The sequence below is a fragment of the Calliphora vicina genome, chromosome 1 (assembly GCF_958450345.1).
Source record: "Calliphora vicina chromosome 1, idCalVici1.1, whole genome shotgun sequence".
In the NCBI taxonomy this organism is placed as follows: Eukaryota; Metazoa; Arthropoda; class Insecta; order Diptera; family Calliphoridae; genus Calliphora; species Calliphora vicina.
This window is the reverse complement of record NC_088780.1, coordinates 140,474,246-140,496,440: the sequence shown is the minus strand read 5'-3', so window position 1 is coordinate 140,496,440 and position 22,195 is coordinate 140,474,246. Positions and strand designations below refer to the sequence as shown.

General features: G+C 30.0%; 2 protein-coding genes across 2 annotated transcripts; both read left to right on the top strand.

Moving 5' to 3' along the window:
- Positions 1–6,143, top strand: LOC135963959 (adhesion G-protein coupled receptor G4-like). The gene is made up of 2 exons (XM_065515983.1): positions 1–1,327; positions 4,825–6,143. Exons 1-2 carry the CDS (start codon positions 43–45, stop codon positions 5,958–5,960), a joined length of 2,421 nt encoding a protein of 806 aa, XP_065372055.1. The 5' UTR covers positions 1–42; the 3' UTR covers positions 5,961–6,143.
- Positions 6,144–10,651: 4,508 nt separating this feature from the next.
- Positions 10,652–13,408, top strand: LOC135953190 (adhesion G-protein coupled receptor G2-like). The gene is made up of 2 exons (XM_065502921.1): positions 10,652–11,807; positions 12,339–13,408. The coding sequence occupies exons 1-2, from the start codon at positions 10,652–10,654 to the stop codon at positions 13,406–13,408; spliced, it is 2,226 nt and encodes a 741-aa protein (XP_065358993.1).
- The last annotated feature ends 8,787 nt before the right edge of the window (positions 13,409–22,195 follow it).

Here is a 22,195-nt window from a genome sequence, read left to right as displayed (position 1 = left end):
ATAACATTATAATTGCTGTGACCGGATTAAATAGTTTTTATAATGAAATTTATTTCATTTTTACTTTTATTTTGCGTTACCACACCCCCTTTGCTTGCAGTGCAACAGTGTGAAAAGGATTTTTTTAAGACAAGATATAATGATGGATACAGTGGTGATATCAGTGTTCTGCTAATATGGTTTCCAGTAAATGCTGGAAGTCAGAGCACACTACGTGTGTGTTCTAATGAAACTGGTCTGCCTGTGCAGCGTCATTGTAGTTATGATCGCTCAACAAACGCAACATGGGAAGAAATTAACCAACACATAAAATTAATTAACTGTAGCTCCATTCAAACCGTATGTATGGAGGAACCCTTTCAACATTATTATATTAAGAAAAATTATGTAAAAGAGCTAGTCAACAATACATGGAAAACAGCACATTTGGGGGAAAGAGCAGATTTAGAAAAACCCTGTTTACTGGACTCCGGTTTGCCTGTAACACGTCTTTGTGAGTTTAATTCCATGCAGCTGAGAGCTCAGTGGGAGCTGTTAAGTCCGCAACTACGAAATATTGAATGCCTACGAGATACTAGGGAACACGTTATAACTTATAATCTTAGTACGCTGTATCAGGAAGTTAAAAGAGATGATCAAATAGATCAAGTACAGCCAGAAAAGGTCATGAGGGAAATGACGGAATTACTAACAACATCTCAAAGAGTACGCGTGCCAGCGGATATAAAAATATCAAGTGACATTTTAAAAATTATAACCGAAAATGATAAAAATCCTGATCTTTTAACAGATGTCCTAAATGTAACCGATATCATATTGGACGTTAATCCTGAAATAGTGATAAAATCCGGAGAAGTGAATGCCACAACAACATTACTAAAAACTCTTGATACATATTTAAATAGCATGGCCAAGGTATTAGTACCCACAGATCATTGTCAAAATACTTCAAATGGCGTTAGATATGAGACATTTAAACGTACCAGTGTTTTTTATATAAATCCCTCATGTTCTAATATTTCTGGTGTTGCCATTTATTATTCGAATTCGAAACATCAGCGCTACGATGCCCATACTGGCCATTTCTATCAATTTATATATTTGAATCAAACTCTGGACCAGATACTGACCAAGCCCGGTCTGCGATTGGCCACATATTTCCCTTTGTCGTTGTGGAATAAACTGAAAAACGAAACTGGTGGTGTTGACGATCAAACAGTATTGGCTTTTATAATTTTTCGAAATGATTTACTTTTTGTCAATCGTACAGAATTGCTGCAAAGACCATCTAAAAGGATTTTGGAAATTTCTATACCGAACTATTCAGGTAAGCAAGCTGAAAATAATAGAATTAGCTATAAACATTTAACATCATTATTGTTTTACATTTACCTTCATTTCATTAACAGTTGAAAATATTTAATATTGATTGTGCATTTGACTTAAAAATTAACTCAAAAAAACTTTGAAATCTGATATGTACATTAAATTTGAATTTAAAATCTGAAATTTACAAGATATTTTTTATAAAAAAATCCCATCCTTATATTAAAAATGTTAAATTTATGGATCTGTATTGCATTAAAAAAATCTTTTTCTTACAAGTGTTTTAAAGTGCCTTAATGCTATTAATACCAAGCTAAAAATAAATTGCTTTAATCCGCAAATAATAGAGTTCTGCAAATAATTGAACAGTTTAAATAATATTTTCTAAAACGTTGTTAATTTTATTTTTATACTTAATCGTAATTTGTAAGGAATTTGTATTTCATACACAATGTATAGCTGAATTTAGTAATATAAATCATTGCAAATAGTTAAAAAAAACAAGTAAGAAAGTATGGTCGATCAAGCCCAACCGTATAATACCCTACACTAAGTAAAAGAGCAAAAACATTTTTCTTTTAAAATTTCAATATTTTATATTTTTGAGCGATTTTCGGAAGTGGGCCTTATATGGGAGCTTTGACCAATTATGGACCGATCACCATGAAATTAGGTCGTGTGATTTATGTCTATATTAAAGTTAACTATGTTGAATTTTGTGTGTATACCAACGTGCACGTTAAAATTATTTTCGGAAGCGGGTCTATATGGGAGGTATGACTAATTATGGACCGATCGTTACAAAATTTGGTGACATGAGTTTCAATAAGCTTGGTCCTTGGGCCGAAAAAGTAATATGTACCAAATTTTATCGAAATATCTTTAAAATTGCGACCTGTACTCTGCGCACAAAGTTGACATGGACAGCCAGCCAGACGGACGGACATCGTTAAATCGACTCAGATCCCGGGCTTCGGGGTTTAAGAAATCCCGAAAACCCCGGGATTTTTGGGAACGTTATTCCCCGTTTGGCATCTCTAAGTGAAATACACTAGAAAGCTGTGCCAAATGCAAAAGTTCATTACAAACCTGTATACAGATAAGTACCTATTCTACTACTTAAATAAAATAGTGGGCTGGGTAACGACTACTCATTACAAAATAGTGTATGTGGTAACTAGTTGCCATTACCAAATTTTAGCTGGATATTTTCAATAGAAGAATTTACCAAATTTTTCATTTGCTGGGTATTTATGTTCGAAGATCATAAAAGTAATTTTCATAATTTTTTTGGTTTCAAAATGATTCAAGCTTCTTTATGATATAGTGATGCAAATGTTTTACGATTTTTGATTAAACCTTAGACATACACATAGGTCTGGCCAGACTTTTTTGGATTTTTTTGCAATTTAAACGACTTTGCTGTATCGCTAGAGACTTGATTTTTCAGGTACTCTCTTAAAATTTTAATGGTTAAATTGGCCAAAAAAGGTAACCACGAAAGGAGATACAAGGAATTTTTAACTTATAGTAACACATGAGTCTGACCAGACCCGCGTATATTTTTAGTAAAAAATTGTATTTAATTCTATTTTTTTTTTTTTTTTTTGGAAAATGCGTAAAACATTTTTTTTGCCAATTCAAAAAAAAAGTTTTCAGTAAGAAAATTTTTACGGTAAAATGCTAAGTTCTCAACACGTGTTTGTTGTTATATTTTTTCGTTGAAATAGTCTTTGTGTTTTCCTTTTTAGTTTGTTACAAACTTTAAAAAATGTTTATGGTAGATTTTTGTTAAAAAGTTGACAAATTAAATAAATTTTTTTGTATATTTTTTTATAGCTTATAGATTTGAGATTATTTAAGCTGTTTATTTGTTTGAAAAAATAGATATTTTTTAAGTAATTATGCTGATATTATTATGGGGTCTGGCCAGATTCAAATAAAACATGTGTATCACGGAGGGTTAATATTAAAATCTTATTCGATGTTTCCATTTACACATATCAGAGTAAATATACATTAGAATGTCCATCAGAATTAAATTTTTTGGAATGTTGAAACGTACCCCCTGAAAACTTTCGTAATGACCTAAAATACCACCAAATAAATTTTTAGCTTGTTCTAAGAAGGACAACACGTGCCGACTTTCGATTTAGAGTTGAGGTGCATTTACAAGGGGAAAAATTGATTTTTTTCAGTTTTTTTAAAAATTTGGAAATGGAAGTTAATCCTTAAGAGCACTTGGGGTCAAAACGACTGTGTTTTTCGTGATTTTAATAGTTCAGGGTCATTTGGACCCCAAGTGCTATTAAGGGTTAATTTCAATTTTTGTGCTGTTATTGTAAATACTAGAATCCATGTTATATTTTTCTTAAGTTTCATCAAAATCGGCCAAAAACTATATAAAATTTCACTATCTTTCCATTAGAAATTCCAAATATTGAAAAATTTGACCTTTGACCTTCACGATTTAAGGATTCATAAATATAGTCTGAAAGTTTTCCTAAGAAAAACATACGGTACGGAAAAACTATAGGATGTATTGACATATTGTTTTCATATTTTTATTCCCTATTATGTTGTAAATAAATCCCCATGTGATGCTCAAAAAATTCTGAAATTTGTTTAACAAAATTTTTAAAAATTTGAAATTGGAGTTTTGAAAAAAATATTTGTTTTATTGAGATTTAAATGTGTTTATATCTAAAAAGGTGAAAAGGTCCCTGGGGACCTTTTTCATTTTCAAACTGAAATTACTCCTTGATGGTCCATGGGAAGTATACCCATGTCCCAGCGGACCTTTTCACACGTTCCCGCACATTTAAATCTCAATAGAAACTAAACTATTGGTCGGATCGCTTTGATTTTTCTTAAACGATTCTAGATAAAATTTCCTTGGAATACATGTGGAAACCTGGGGACAAGTGTCTCCAAGTCACCAGTTTTGTCGACTATTTTGGTGACTTTTTAGCGACATTGTCAACGAAGACGACTCTTCCATCTGTTATGAATTCATACCATTTCGTTTTTTAATTTGTTTAATATGTATAACGTCAAATGTTAACAAAATATGCAGTTTCATTATTTACATCTACTTCAGTAAAGTACAAAAAGTGTAGATTAGAATTATTAAAATGTACTAGTGAATAACTACCTAGTCAATAGTAATATCGTCAGTAGTAGACTTACAATGACACGCACATGTTAAATTTCTATAGTAAATAGCATTGTCTGTTGTAAAATAAGTCACTAGTACTGGTGACTGTGTCAATAGTAAGTCAAGATAATTTCACTACTGACACTTCCTGCAGGGAATCTCAATATAAACTTTCCTACAGATTGATTGCGAATCATGATTGTTTACTTTGTTTAATCATCATTAGGTTTATTCGCTTATATTTAGTAGTCTTACTGACTCACTGCTTGCTTTTTTCTAAGTTGTATATTACATATATGTATGTATATGTTTTTAAGTAATCATTCTTCTTTTTTTTACAGGCGAACTACCAGAAGATGTACCCTTTATTTTGAGCTACCGTCGTAGATCACCCGAACTACCTAAATGTGGTTATTGGAATTATAGCACATGGATCACAACTGGCGTCAAAACGGAACACACAAATATTTCCGATAACCATCTGCTTATCTGTCACAGCACACATCTGACACATTTCGCTTCGTTGTTTGGCATTTCCTCCTTTCCTCCAATTTCACTAGGAGACTCTGTAATACTTAGTATTTCTCATGACTTAATGTTAGATTACATTTCAATATTAGGCTGTTTGCTTTCACTGGTAGGTCTGTCCTGTATATGGCTTACAGCTATGTGTTTCAAGAGATGGCGCGCCCAGACATCGAATAAAGTGTTGATGAATATGTGCTTTGTTATCACTTTACTCATGCTATTCTTTATGCTGATTAATGTTCCGGACTTATGGAAGGACTACATCGATATTCATAATCGACTGGACTGCATGATAATGGGAGCATATTTACACTATAATGTTTTGGTACTATTCTTTTGGATGCTTATTATAGCCATAATGCAATATCAGCGTTATGTTAGAGTAATGGGCTATGAGAGATCTTCAAACTTTATAACCAAATATGCTATTATAGCCTGGGGTGTCCCACTGATACCTACCATATTGGTAGCCTATTTTGATCCAGATACATACAGGAAAAACGCTGAACAAACTAGTAACAAATCAGGCATTTGCTATCCATCCGACAAGAGTTTGTATTATGGAGTCATATTACCAATGGCTGTAATAATGCTGACAAATTTGGGCATATTTATTTTTATATTCTGCAGCCTTCGCCGTAAAGTTAAGTTTCAAGTTCAACAGCAAGGTGATAACAAACGTATCGTAGCACAAATTAAAGTTTCGGTTTTGCTGTTTTTTTTGCTGGGTATTTCGTGGATTTTTGGCTTCCTAACACATCTGGACAATAGTCCGGTATTTTCTTATCTCTTTTGCTTGACATCAACTTTGCAGGGATTCGTTTTATTCCTTTACTCCATTGTCATTGACAAATCGACACGTTCGTCATGGTTAATATTATGTTGTGCTAAAAGTTACTATACAATGGAAGACACCAGTATAGTGACAAGATTAAACAATAGATCATAAGAAATAAAACAATATAAATATGTAAATATTTAAATAATGGGAATTGTAGCCGCAACTGGCCAATGTCTTATATGAGAACTATAAATAACATTGAAACCACAAAAAGAACTTGTGGCGAGTTAATTAAATTTAAATAATAAATAAATTCTATACATTTATCTTCTAGATCTAATAAAAATAAAAGCTTTTTACACACTTTTAATATAAGAAGTGCACACGAAAAGAATTGTGTGTACCTACGTTTAGTCTCATAACTTTGTTTACATACAAACGAAATGTTATTTTAAAGAGTTTTGAAATTTTTTATCGGAACCCTTTAAAAAATAATTAACAACATAATTGGCCATCTTATATGGGTTACTATATTTTGATATCGCTTATGCGATATCAAAATTTTTACCTTAAATTTGAATTTTACATAAAAAATATGCGTTTTTTTGGATGCATCAGGTTCCCGTCGTTATTAATAATTTTGAAATTTATTTTCTTTTAAAATATTTAATATAAAACTGGCTTTTCCAAAAGTATAAATTCCTAATACACCTTAGACATTTTTTAGATAACTTAAAAAAAAGTAAAAGAAAATCGCAATTTTTAAAATGTTTAAATTCAAATGCAGTCACGATTTTTAAACAACTATTTATACCCTACACCACCATAGTGGGGAGGGTATTATGCGTTTGTGCAGATGTTTGTAACGCCCAAAAATATTAGTCTAACACCCACCCAAGTATACCGATCGACTTAGAATCACTTTATGAGTCGATTAAACGATGTCCGTCCGTCCGTCTGGTTGGCTGGCTGGCTGTCCATGTAAACCTTGTGCGCAGAGTACAGGTCGCAATTTTGAAGATATTTCGATAAAATTTGATACATATTATTTTTTCGGCTCAACGACCAAGCCTATTGAAACTGGCTGAAATCGGTCCATTATTTCACATAGCCCCCATACAAATGTCCTCCCGAAATTGGACTTTATCGGTCATAAATGTTTAATTTATATATGTATATCCACAAATTCCGCTCCAAATAAGTTCTATATACACAAAATTCATGTCACCAAATTTTGTTACGATCGGTCCATAATTAGTCATAGCTCCCATATAGACCCGCTTCCGAAAATCATTTTTACGTGCATAAATCGCTTAAAAATGTTGGTATACACACAAAATTCAACATGGTAAACTTTCATATAGACATAAATCACACGACCTAATTTCATGGTGATCGGTCCATAATTAGTCATAGCCCCCATATAAGGCCCACTTCCGAAAATCACTCAAAAATACAAACTATTGAAATTTTAAAAGAAAAATGTTTTTACTCTTTTACTTAGTATAGGGTATTATATGGTCGGGCTTAACCTACCATACTTTCTTACTTGTTTTCAAATGCGAATATCTCCTAATAGGAGATAATTGACAGCTATGACGAGGTTTTTTATAGTGCACGACGAGAAGATTCTATATATGTAATTTTTTTGGAAATCGGATAACAGACGAAGAAATTGGATCGTTTTAAAAATTGAACATACCCGAGGTGTCCTACTTTGGAGACCCCTGGTCTCCAAGTCAAAATTCAAAACTTAAACTCTCCAACACTTCTTCTTTGTGCATGTTTTTGAAATCGGACTAAGGGTTTATAAGTTACAGTTTTATTTCCCTCCTTTTTTTATAAAACTTTGCAGCGTTTTAGACAAAAAAAAAACGTATTTAATGGTCTTTCAGCTTCAATTCGTATGGTATTAAATTTCCATATTTGTAGATGAATCCTGCTGCTTAAAACGTGAAAACGTTGAAATTGCTGATTGAGGTGCTCCCACTGATTTTACAAGGTCTTGTTGAGTTTGACAACAATCTTCATGGAGTAATGCCTAAAATTCTTGGTCTCCAAACATATTTGGCTGGCCTTGGCGATACTGGCCTTCCGTGTCAATATCACCACTTCTAAACCCCCCAAGTTTGGCAAATTAAAGAAGTAAAGCAAAACATTTCGCATATGACGATTTGTTTTGGCACAAAACTTGACATTTTCGAAGCAAAAAAAAACATGTTGTTTACATTATAATTAGAGCTTTTCCGCAAAATTTTCTATCCCGAAATCCCGGAAAATTTTGCGAGAATTCCCGGGAATATATGATTCATACAAGAAAAAAGATTCAACCCAAATAGACCAATAGCAAGTTCATTATTCAAAATATTCCAAAAACTCATGAATATTCACGGCTGCACAGTGGGGCAGAATCGAAATTTTCTGGAAATATATCTGGCATTTCTAAACGGCTGGTCCGAGCGGGATAAAATTTTTGAATTGGGCTAAGGAGTATTCGAATTTAAGTTATTAAAATGGGCCCTACAAATGCTCCAGGGGCGGCGATATGGGGGCTCAAAATAGGGTACCTTCGACATGTAAAATTTTTAAACACATGCCATTTATTATATTATTTTTAAACACGTACTATTTATCTCTTATAATTTCCTAGTTATAGGCATTTCAAAATTGATATTTTAAAATTTTCCATAAAATTTTGATAGTTAGACAACTAAATTACCAGTAACATACAAAAGATTTCAGAGCAATATCGATTACGAATCCAAAAATAACCGATTTTCAATTTAAAAATTCAAAAAATAGTATATTTTTGCTGTTTTTTGGACAAAAAGGTGACTTAACTCTTTTTTTATTAAAAAACAACTTTCTTTAAGAACGTATAACAATTTTATGTTTTTCTATAAAGCTTCTTTACGCAGAAAATTTTGGTATAAAAAACATGTCCTCTTTTGAAACATGTCGGCCCTACGCTCTTTAGAAATTAACCTTTTTTTATCAAAATTTTAACTTTGGGTCACATGTTCTAAAATCTCAAAGCAGGAAACCCTGATGTGTTGTCTATTTATCCTTAGAGTGTTTCCCAGCCCCGAAGGAAATGTGGACCCTATAAGTAAAATTGTAAAAAATACCATTTTTGGGAGTTTTGCTCCAATTTTCAGGAATTGCGGGATTCCTTTTGACCTTTTGACAAGTTTTTATACACCTCGATATTTTGAATGACAAATTTAAAAAGCGCTGAAAATTTCATTGAGTTTCGTTAATAAATAAAGATTTTATTATATATTACATATTCATTGAGTTTCTAAAACTAAAATTTATATCAAAATTTTAATAGGATTTCAAATATTAGGAACAATTTTATCCACATTCATTCCGAGCTATATTTTTTTGTTTAGATAAGTTAATTTTTGGACTTACAAAAAAAAAATTAAAGTCAATATCTCAATTAGATTAAAAAATATGCCACTTTAAAACTTCGTCCTTCAAAAATATTGCACTTTTTCATACTAAAAAATTTGTATAAATTTTCTTAATGTGACTGAGTCAGAACCGTGACTTGTGTTGAATAAAATATTAAGAAAATTTATACAAATTTTTTAGTATGAAAAAGTGCAATATTTTTGAAGGACGGAGTTTTAAAGTGGCATATTTTTGAATCTAATTGAGATATTGACTTGAAATTTTTTTTGTAAGACCCAAAATTAACTTATCTAAACAAAATGATAATGCCAGATTTATTTCCAAAAAATTTCGATTCTATCCCACTGTGGGCTGTCACAGAATTCTATCCGATCGAAAGTGAATTTTTTTAGTATTTTGCTTTTTCACAAAGAGTAAAACTAAAATTTTTGGAATAAAACCACTTGATTAATATTATTATTTCAAGTTTTAATTAACACCTTTACTTAATTTTTGATTTAATAATCAAAACAATGCAATTCAATATTAAAAATAAAAATATTTATTTTTTGCGAATTAACAGAAATAATTGGAATCTAACGAAGGTAGAACAAAATTGAGATTTTTGAAAAAAATCTTTTACATCTTAGTTTGGAGTTTATTACAAACAAAGTAAAGTCAAGATAAACAACTAAAATTTAAAATTGAAACTTAATTCTTTTCTAAAGTAAATATAAGAGATAAATTAGTGAAATAAACATTAATTATCCTAGTTGCTTTACAAAGAAATCTCATTTAATATCTGTTCGTATTTGTAAAATTTTGTAGCTCTACAAAGCTTTAAAAATTAAAGGTGGTAAACTTTGACACCTTGTTTTCTAATATGGTAGACACAAATTTCATTTTCTGAAATTTTTTGCAATCGGGCCAGTAGTTTAGAATAGTCAGATTTATTACCACTTTTCTTCCGATCGACCGCACTGTTTCGCATTTGAACAGAATTATCAAGGTTTTTGGGACCAACATATGCTAGGGGACTATAGTTTTTACAAAAACAGAACACTCTTCATTTTTATTTTTTGATCCAATTTTAATGTTAGTTTGACATCATGGATGGATTTTGGATTTTTCAAAATTTCGTTGCTATGAATAAAACATACATAAAACATATGTATCTGTATTGCAAGCGTTAAAAAAAACATATTTTTTTTAAGTCTAACATTAATTCATAATAACCTGATGTGGAAAATATTGCACAAAGCAACTTCGAATAGACCTGGGGAGCAAAATTGACTCAATTGTTCAGTATAAATATATTTATAAATTACGCAGAATTTATAACTATTTTTAATTAAAGAAATTATGTGGTTAGGTTTTTTTTAAAAAAATATTTGATGTAATTTGTTTCAGTCTGTTGCTCGTTTTTGTATTGTCAAGATCTCTCTATATTGTTGTTATTAATGATCCACTTAATAATCTTCGCAGTTCTTCTCAATACGTCGAAGATTTTTGCTAATGAAAAGTGTGCAAAGGTAGCTTATAACATAATTGTTAGCAATGGCAGCCAAGAGTCAAGATCCCTCATCATATGGTATCCAGCCAATGTTGGCACTCGCAGTAAATACGAGAAATGTTCAAAAGAAACTGGGAAACCTCTAGAACGTAATTGCATTAATGAATCGGGCAAAGCTAAGTGGCTTGAAAATAATAGAAGTGATAAATATGTCGATTGTAACATGACTGTGCATAAATGCGATGATGAACCATTTGAACATAATTATCGAAATGAAGATAACAAGTTGAAGAAATATCATACCAAATGGCAATCGGTTAGTATAGGAGAAGTTGGTTATCTTTCAAAACCTTGTTATTTAAGTACGGGAATGCTTTTAATGCGAAATTGTAAATATAACCCCACAAATTATAAAGCTGAATGGGAGCTATTGGATGAGGAAAAAGAAATAGATTTTTGCTGGGAAGAAAAACTTTCTGAATTGCAACAAGGCGAAATTCTAAAGAAATCTGATAAATCACAAGATAATCAAAGGCCAGTTACTCTGTTCACTTTAACTCAAGATGTAACAGAAAATAAATTATACATAAACAATCCAAGCGATGCTACTAAACGTTCACCAGAACACGTTAAAGCTATTAATAATATTTTGAAAACAATTTTGGCTAAATGTGAAAACCCACAATTAGTGCCAGATATTATGAATTTAACCAATACTCTAATGAAAACCAAAGCTGATGTCATTAGAGAGTCTAATTGTGCTGGCGAGATTTTTTCAACAATCGATTCATATCTCAATAATATGGCTAAACTTTTAGTGCCCACAAATAAATGCGAATCTATTAATAATGGCATCTATATGAAAACTGTTCCAATGGCAAGTGTATTTTTTATAAATCCATTATGTTCCAACATCTCCGGTGTGGCCATTTTTAATTCGAACAATTCTGCAGGAGTGCAACGTATTTTTGATCAGCATTCGAATAACTTTTATCATTTTATTTACTTAAATCAGTCGCTGGAACAACTTTTAAAGGAGCCTAATCTAAAAATAGCCACTTATTTCCCTTTCGATTTGTGGTATAGTATCGCAAATACTACAGGTAAAGGTGCGGATACTATTTTAAAAATTACGCTTTTTAAAAATGATGTACTTTTTGTAAATAAAACTGTGATGGAGCGAAAACCTTTCGAGGGAGTTCTGGAAATAAGTGTTGTTGATTATAGAGGTAAATGTTTGACTGCACATGAAATGCATGGTACTTGCAAACACGTTCTTTCGTCATTCTGACAGTTTCTTATACATAGATATAATTCCAACACCTAATGCTGCATATCTACAGCGGAAATCCGTGATTTTGAGCGACTTTTCTACAGAGTAAAAACTACTAAAACTTTTCTACAGAGTAAAACTAACTATTGTAAATCTGATTTTGCCATAAGATTCCATAGGAAAATTTAGGGAAAATAAAAATTGTTGGCGTTATTAGAATGCATCAGAAATTAATCTAAAAAAAATTTGGTTTTCTATAATCGAATTGTGCTCTACAGAAAACTGTCACTCTAAATCAAAGGTTTTAGCAGCTGATATGCGACTTTTGGTTTTAGTTTTAATTTTAGCACTTTCATTTCAGGTAAACTACCAAGGCCTTTGCCATTTATCTTCACCCATACAATGCAGAAGGATAAAGTAAAACCCGATTGTGGCTACTGGAACTTTAGCACTTGGATTACAACTGGTGTAAATACATCGCATATAACTAATAAGCAAAATGAGCAGCTTCTACTTTGCAATACTTCTCATTTGACACCCTTCTCAGCCATATTTTTGGATAGCTTAGATGATGTTGGATTAGACTTGATTTCTGCATTAGGTTGTGGTCTATCGTTGTTTGGTCTGGTCTGTATATGGCTGACAGCTGCATGTTTTCCAAGATGGCGAGAGGACTCGACAAATAAAGTATTGCTAAACCTTTGTTTTGTTCTTACTCTACTTATGGTATTATTTTTGTTGATAAATATGCCAGAGTTCAAAGACGCAGTACTTGATATGAAAAACTATGTGAATTGTATGATAGTGGGTGGATTTTTGCAATATATTGTTTTGGTGCTCTTCATGTGGATGCTTTTTATAGCTTATCTACAATATCAACGACTTGCTAAAATTTTCAAATCGGAAATGCCAAGAAACTATATAGCAAAGTTTTTCCTAATTGCCTGGGGTTTGCCGCTCATACCCACTGGTTTAGTAGCCTACTATCAACCGAATGCCTACAGACCCAGCGCAAAAAGCATGGAAGCTAAATCAGCCATTTGCTATCCCTCAGGATATGGTTTCTATTTGGGCGTTATGCTACCAATGGCCGTCATAATTATTGCCAATGTGAGCATATTTATCCTAATAATTTGTAAATTTCTTCTATCTAATATGCAGTTTAAAAGTCAACGTAGTCGTCATGACATTTTAAGACAGATATATGTTTCAATATTTTTATTCTTTCTTTTGGGTATATCTTGGATTTTTGGCATGCTGGCACATTTGGAAAGTAGTCCTGTCTTTTCATATATTTTTTGTTTAACATCAACCCTACAAGGTTTTGTCATATTTATATATTTTATTATCATAAATGAAACAACACGACAGACATGGTGGAATTTAATTTGCGGCATTAATAGTTCCCACTCAAATAGTCGAATGTATTAAAACTCTCATATTGAAAAAACAATACATGTATCTAAGTACCTAAGTTATAATTTGGTACCTAATAAGTGCAGTCATATTGTACGGACAAAAATATACATACATACATAAATATCTATAAAGGTTTTTCAATGATTAACCCTTTCACGCACAAAACTTGTACTCAAAAGTTTTTGAGAATCTGAGTGCACTTTGTGAAGTATTAAGAGCTATTTTAAACATATATAAAAAGAAAAAAGAAAAAATGTAAGTAGATTACTGAAAATCTCTTGGGACAAATGTGTCCCAATATGAATTAAGTATCAGTAGGTAAAATATACATTTTCAAACTGAAATAAAACATTTGATTTTAATTAGACAAACAGATTATATTGCTTATTTGAAGGACTAAAAAGCAACGAAACTATTTCTGATTGACATAAAGCATAAATGAACATTGTATATTGCACTCTTAGCACAGACTTCATTTACGTTAAATTTTTTTTTCATAATATTTTTTTTGTTATGGATGTTGATGGTAAGGCGTACTAAAACTTATCTAAATTCAAGAGAAGTTAATAATTGCGACTATTGTTATAGAAATGTTAATTTTTTCTTAGTTCCTCAAACCGTGAAAGAGGCATAACAGAAGCTATACATGGCACCCCCATATCAGGTTCAGTGGACCAGTAGCTTCGGAATATTCTAGTAGTTTTATAGACCTTAATATATACAAAATTTATATAAACATCATAAAAAATGTAAGGGAAAAATTTCCACTCTCTTTTCATGCATATTGGGATACCGGTGTCCCTTACAAGAAATCTCATATTGCGGAAAGTCAAAATCTTCTTTTAGCTAAAATCAATTTAATCACAACCTCTTTGAAAATTGCACTAATGTATTACAAGTCAATTTTTAATATTATAAAAAAACTTCGTAATTTCCAAAAATAAAGTTGAATTATTTGTTTTACCTTTCCTGATCAGTGGTACCAAACTTCAAAGAAAATAAAGTTTTGTTTATAAATACTCGGTTTGTATTGCAATTGATTACAAAAAGAAGTTTCATTTCAAAATATCCAATGTTAAACATTTGGGACACCGGTGTCCCATATGCGTCAAAGGGTTAAAATAGACATATTTTTTACATATGCTCCCAAGTATTTATAAGACAGCAAAGCAATTCAATCACCACACATTCAACCTAAAAATCGTTCCTTTTACTAATTTTTTGTATATTAAATTCTACAATTTTTCCGATTTTTATCAATTTCTATTTTTTATCGTCGAAATAAAAAAATTTACGTTTCGAGCTTTAAGTCATTCGCCAAACACGGGGACCGAACATTAATCGACTTTTTAAACATACACACCACGAGCGTTGAGAGATATCAACAAATGTTTTAATCAGTTTGATTTGAATTTGTAAATTCTTTTAATAGATACCGTTAGTCACCTACAAAATTCTAAAACATTTCCAGAGTAGAATATTATATGGTCGGACTTGACCAACTATAGTTTCTTAAATGTTTTCTTCTGGCTTTCATGGGTGAATGAAGTCAAAACTACATTATTTTTATACCCTTCACCTTCGTGAGAAGGGTATATATAAGTTTGTCATTCCGTTTATAATTTCTACATTTTTCATTTCCGACCCTATAAAGTATATATATTCTGGATCCTTATAGATAGCGTAGTCAAATAAGCCATGTCCGTCTGTCTGTCTGTTGAAATCAATTTTCTGAAGAACCCAAATATCTTCGGGATCCAAATCTCCAATATTTCTGCCAGACATGCTTTCGAGAAGTTTGCTATTTAAAATCAGCAAAATCGGTCCACAAATGGCTGAGATATGAGGAAAAAACCAGGACAACCTCGATTTTTGACCTATTTTTGACCTATATCTGGATTACTAAGACATTAATGTAGACAATATGGATATCTAATGATAGATATTTCAAAGAATTTGCAACGACGTATATAGTAAGTTGGACCTACAATGAGTCAAAATCGGAAAAAATATTTTTTAACCCGAATTTTTTTTTCACAAAAAAAATTGAAAAAACAAAAAAAAAAAATTTTAAAATTTAAAAAAAAAATTTCAAAATTTGAAAAAAAAAAATTTTTAAATTTAAAAAAAAAAATTTATTATTTAAAAAAAAAAATTTTAAATATCAATCGAAAAAATTTGTTTTCCAAAAAATTAAAAAAAAACAACTAGAAAAAAAAATTAATTTAGTTTACCTAAAAATATTTAAAATATTTAAGTATAATTTGGTGAAGGGTATTCAATTAATCGGGATTTTGCTTTAATCGGTTAATCGAGCAAATAATTGTACATTTAATCTGTTAATAATCGGTTAATTTTAAATTATTCGGTTAATCTAATCTTTTGTGTCTAAAATTTTATGGATTTTATTAAGATTTTTCCTTCTTCTGTAAAGTAACAAAAAATCAAGTTAAGCCTTTTTTATATTAAGCCAATGATATACACATGTGAGTTTTTTTTAGGATTTTAAGGAGTACTTTGGAAATAATCTTTTAAATAAAGAATTTAATTTAAATGATTTCCTTTTATTATTTGTTTTTAGTTTTAATAAAACATGAATTGAAAAAACTCTCTCACTGAAGTGTAGAAGTTGGAGAAATCGAAAGTAAGTATAGAAAATCCTTCATCCTATCATTGGAGTCCTTTTTGGAATTTTTAGATTTTGAATACTTTAATAGTTTCGTTAAGCTCTGATAATGTATTCAGTTGCGTCTATTACCATTTCATCCACCGACTCATTAGGTCAAAGTTCATCATATGAGGAGCCTCAGAACAAAGGTACTTTTTCGCACATTTCAAATTTTTGGGAGAAGTAGTTTTATTTATTTCGCCCCCTTTAAAAACTGCATGAACCTGGAAATGGTAACAAGTTTCTTACTTATAAATAGATACATCTAACTGCAATAAGTCACCACATTAAATGTTAAGGATGTTTGATATAAAACCATTTTAATATCGAAAAAAGAAGCTTTTGTTAAAAAATAAAGAAAAAAGTACGTTTTGTTAAAAACAAAATTAAAAAGTATGTTTTTTATTCGTTTTTTTTTTTTAAACGATAATATTTGAAATGAATATTTTTAATACTGATCCTATATATAAACCAATTACACATTGAAATTAAATAATCTTTTTTCGCTTTATACTAGTGTTGTCCGTTTTGTTAAGCACAATTTTTTTTTTGAACCCATTTGCTTAGTAAAAAAATTATAAAAATGTTGCTGACTTGGTTGTTTCTAGAAGATTTCAACCCAAACATTATAAAAATACCAAAAAACCAATTTTTGAAAAAATGCGAAAAAGTACCATTTGTTCTGCGGCTCCTCATATAACATTATAGAAAAAAGTTCATATCCAAAAACATTAGTTTCGGTTTTCGTACGATACTTCAAAAAGCAATTTCAAGGAGGGAATGTTCACGAGTTAAGAAATAAAATTTGTGTGTTTAGAACTATATTTCTATATAAAGTGCAAAGAAATTTCGGTTAATCGACACAAATTAATCGGATTAACGACCAAAATTAATCGGTTAATCTATTGAATGCCTGAAATTACCGTTAAATCACCATTATCGAAATAATGCAAATTAGCGTTACCATTACCTTGTTATCATTTTTACTCGGTAGCTAACCTTACTATATTTTCTACATAACCAAATTATTAAAAATACTTTTGTACAAAATTACTCATTTCAGATACTTCAAAACCAACCTGACATCTATATCTCAATAAAGAAACTTCTAAAATAAGCTTTATCGTATTCAAAACCCCATAATATATTCTAGTCAAAAAGCTTTTCAAAGCTATCACAAATACACTTACTCTTACTCAATTGAGAACAAGGAGGAACATACTTTGACAGTTGTCTGAGGTCCTGCCAGGCAAAGCACCAAAAACAGCTGTTTCGTTTACTAATAAATACTCGTAAGCGCCATTTATATTACTGTATGTAATTGAAAAAGTATCCTCAGTCTATGGCGACTCTTTGTAACGAACGGAAGTTAATACGGTAAAATAAACACAAAGTACAAGATAAAAACAAAACGGAATAAATATCAAACGGTTCTCCACTACTACTACTACAGTTTTGAAAGAAAAAAAAAAACAAATATTTAAGAAAAAATACAACAGAAAATCTATACATACATACATATATTTATATATGTATGTACTTACCTTAAAGGATACAAGTGTTTGTGTGTGTTTGAAATGTATGTTTAGATGTGAGTTTGTATATAAATACTAAGGATATACATATATATAAAAATATATATATGTGTGTATGATTAAATAGTGTTTTTTGTTGTTATTACTGCTGCTGTTGTATTATTTGATGTGAATTTCTTTAAAGTAATAAATAATAAAACAAAAAACAAAAAAAAGAATGAAAAATAAATACTTATGTATATGTAGTATAAAATAAAACGAAATTTTTAAGAGAATTTGGATTTTTCTTATTCGTTGTGTTTGTGTGCGATTAATCTTAAATAAAATCTAAATGAAGTGAATAAAATGGTGAAAAAATTACAAGAAAAAAATATCTGAAGGCTCAAGTTGAATGATCTAATAAAAGCAAACAAAAAAGGAAGAAAAAATTAATAGTGTTTATACTAAAGTTTTTAAAAATAATTATTAAATTTGAATTAAACACGTAAAATAATACCAAAATTTTGAATTTATTTTAATTAAAGACTGCAAAAATGTTATCCTTTTTATTTTTGTAACTTTTAAACTTGTTGTAATACCTTTAAAATTTATATTATGTTTGTTTGTTTATACTTATATATGTAAGCGCCATGACTCTTCATCTAATAGAGTTTATTATGTATGAATTTAATTATTATTCTTGATTTTTCTTAAAGCTAGTAAAGAAAACATGTTGTTATCATTATCATTTATAGCTGACCTTGAGTAATATTTATTAATAGTGCGAGTACAACATAAAGAAAGAAAAATTACTACTAGATGCCAAAATTATATACAAGAAAAATATTAGAATAATTAAAATATGTTTAATATGAGTCTTAAGTAGAAATAGACGAAATTCGGACATTTAACTCTTTGCGGTTTAGAGGTCACTTTACTAACTACCTTTTCTATAGTCATTAAGTCAAAAATATTCGATTTCCAAAAAATTTATACGAAACGGAAATTTTTATCCTTATTATTTTTAATGCCAACGGTGGTTAGTAAACTAACCACTTCACTCCACAAAAATCCTCGGAATGGCTTGGTTTTTATATGTTTTGATTTATTTTTTCTTACTTTTTATAATAAACTAACCTTCATTAACCCATTAATGCCTGACCGCCGAATCCGCTGTCCGATTTTGATTGTTGCAAAATTTCATCCCTATCAGAAGACATCGATTTCAAAACTTGCTTGGTTCACTTGACATGAAATCCCCCATATACATATTTTGTTCTTTTAAAACATCTACAAAAATGGGATAGGATAATTTAATATCTCCATTTTCTTTATGGGAATTACATGCGACTAAATAAAGTCTGTAAATCTCTAAAATATAATATTGATTGGATCGTATCGCATTTTCTAACCATCTTTTCTTTTCTATGAAGCTAACAATGCCTCAAGGTGCTTTTTTCACAGAGTCGTGATGAGCACTATAGTTCAAAGTATCACTTTTTCCATGCGAAATTAATAACTTTTAAAGTATTCAACTGTTTGATACCAAAAATGGACCATAGGTAGAAATACTTATATTTTCAACAAATTTAAGAAAAAATTAACCCTTTTTCGACCATTAACCCATCAGGAGTAAAATAAATAAATTTATTGCTTTTAATTAGAAAAAAATGTATATCATATTAGTTTTCAGTCAAATTAGTTGAATCAGTAATTCATTTTGTAAACACATTTGATTCAAAATTTAATTGAAGTATCAAAAAAAAAGTGGTATAGAAAAAAAGAGGGAAATAAATCTGTAATTTCTAAATCTATTTTAATGAAATTTGACATGCGCAAAGAAGAAGTGTTGTCGAGTTTAAATTTTGACCGTATGGGCTCACCGGCCAGCGGTCCCCATAGTAGGACACCTCGGGCATGTTTAATTTTTAAAACGATCCTATTTCTTCGTCTGTGTTTTCTATCATCTGCTTCGAATGTATTAATACCTTGTGTACTGTGGATGTCATTGGTAACCAAAGATACAAATCTGAAAGCATGAGTGTTTTCATTTTCTTCCTTTCTTCCGCATTTTTGACATTTTACTTTTAAGTAATTGTAGACAAAAAGGCGGACATTTTCATCCAATAATTTCTTAAAACCCTTAGGACTAACAGGAGCACTAATTTTCTTCACAATATATTAAATAATAGCAAATTTCAAAGAGTTAGCCAAATTTCAAAGAGTTATTTTTTTTTATAGAAAAAATTAAATTACTCAGAAAGTGCAAAAAAGTGCAGTATGAAATGAATTTACAACATTTAAATATAATTTTTTTTTTTTTATTTAAAGTTTAACAAACGTTAACATTTTTTTAAAACCTTCTATAAATTTGTTTAAAAATTGTAATTTTTAATATAAAGGGAAATAGTTTCCAAATATTTAGGAAAGAAAAATTAAGTACTTACACATGTCGTTGTTTTCCATTTTAAACATTATTTGAATTATTCAAACACTTTCCACAATTAATGGTTAAAAGTTACAATATAATATTGATACTATTCACAAATTTTTAAAAATGTATCGAAACTTTGACTTTGAAGGCGTGCTGTCAAGCCGTATTTTGTATTTTACAAAAACCAATTGCGAATTTGATTGCATTGGAGTTTTAGTAACAGGTTGACAATAAAAAATAATGAATAATGACAACTTCGAAATTTGAATTTCGCGCGGAAAAAGTGATACTTTGAACTATAGTATATGTTCAATGTATTAGGGGATTATCTGTCGAAGTATAAAAGTAAAAAACTAAATTTTGGAAAAAAAATGAGTTAGGACCTTTCTATATTAAGATAGCAATATTAGCTGTGATAAAAACTACTGACAATTTTTAATTTTGTCAAGTAATTGCATAATCCTAGAAACATCCAAGAGCTCAAAAACTGTTCAGCGTGCCAAAATTATATAAAAAAAAATATTTTCCACGAAGAGCCCTTTTTGGCTGTCGAGATGTGTTAATTTAAAATACCTCAATTGTTAATTATTTCAGAATTTCAGAATCAAAGGTCTATATCTTTATTAGTTATATTTTTTCGAAGTATATAACTATTTTATTTTTAAAGTCCCCATTGTCACTAAAGTTGCTCTTAAAAGCCAATGTTGCAACGTTTTTGATATCAATCGTCGTGATGATATTAAATTTCACAATTATCCAATATTTCCTTAACAAATTTATGATTTTATGATTACCTTTTATGGTTAACATTAAATGAATCAACTTGAAATAAATAAAATAAAATGGCGCTACTTAATATGGGTGGGTCAATGAGTCCGCTACGTTTTGAATTTCACGGCTCTTAACTGAAAGACCAAAACTGCTTCAATCAAAAGGCATCAGTCAGTTTACTCCTTTGAACAAGCAGCGTCATTTAGTTTGTGTTTGACAGCCATTGATAGCAGACTACCTCGTGACTTGAGGAGAAATTGGAAAAAAGTGAATTTCGTTTGCACAAAGATTAATTTTGTGTTTTTCCACACAAGCGTGAGATGAGGTTTAAACTTTTCATCTACTTCTGTCGCAATGATTTCAACTTAAAATAAAAGTAGATAATTATACATTAATCATTCGAAATGAAATTGCATGTATAAAAGTTTACTTTAAATTGTTTATATTTCGGATAAAAGTTGTATATGCTTCTCCACGCATAAACCATAACTGATTATTGGTAAATATATGGGCAATTCCATGTACGTGACATTTGTACGCCAATACAGTGGAATAAATTTTGCAAAAAGTAGAGTATCTGCTCTTTATGTTCCATTCAGAAATATTCGAAAAAAAAAAAATTTCGAAATATTATTGTCCAAAAAATTGAGCGAAATAAGGGTATATCGTACGTGACATAAAACGGAACTCATTTTGAGGTACGTGTAGAAATATGCGAAAATATTCGAATCGTGAGAGGCGTTATGTTTTCTTTTAATTTCTTCACTAAACGAAATATTTTTCCTTTGCAATCCGTCATATTTAAATAAACACAATCTTTGGATGATTATATAATAAATAAAATTTAATATCATACGTGACAGATTTTTCTCTTATAATAAAACAATATATACACGTACGTATTCTGTAAATATATGTATACAAAAACTAAAAAAGTGAATAGAAAATATACATTCGGTTTCAATAAACAATTTGACAGTAGCAAAAAAACAATCAGAGTCGAATTCATTTCATACTACAAGCTAATTGGGAGCCTAATTTTTGCCACAATTTTAGCCTAAAACATACCTAAAACATAAACAAATTAAATAAACTGTTTAAACTATTATTTTTGTCTTTAAAATGTTGTAATATGATCTAAATACTTTCACATAGTAACATTTTATTATTTTCTTCCATTCAAATGATCTTGGAAAAAAGTTTCAAGGGTTTTTGTGTTTTCAGTCGTGGTAGCGATTCTCATGGAATTGCCAATATGTGTAACGCTTAATTAAGCTCAAGCGTTAATATAGACCAAATTTGTTTGTAGCAAAACAAACTAAGTAAGTAACAAGTACCTTTACAAGAAAATTTGCCACACTTACTTGTGTACAAATTAACACAAAGAAAAGGAAGTAAAACGGAGAACTGAC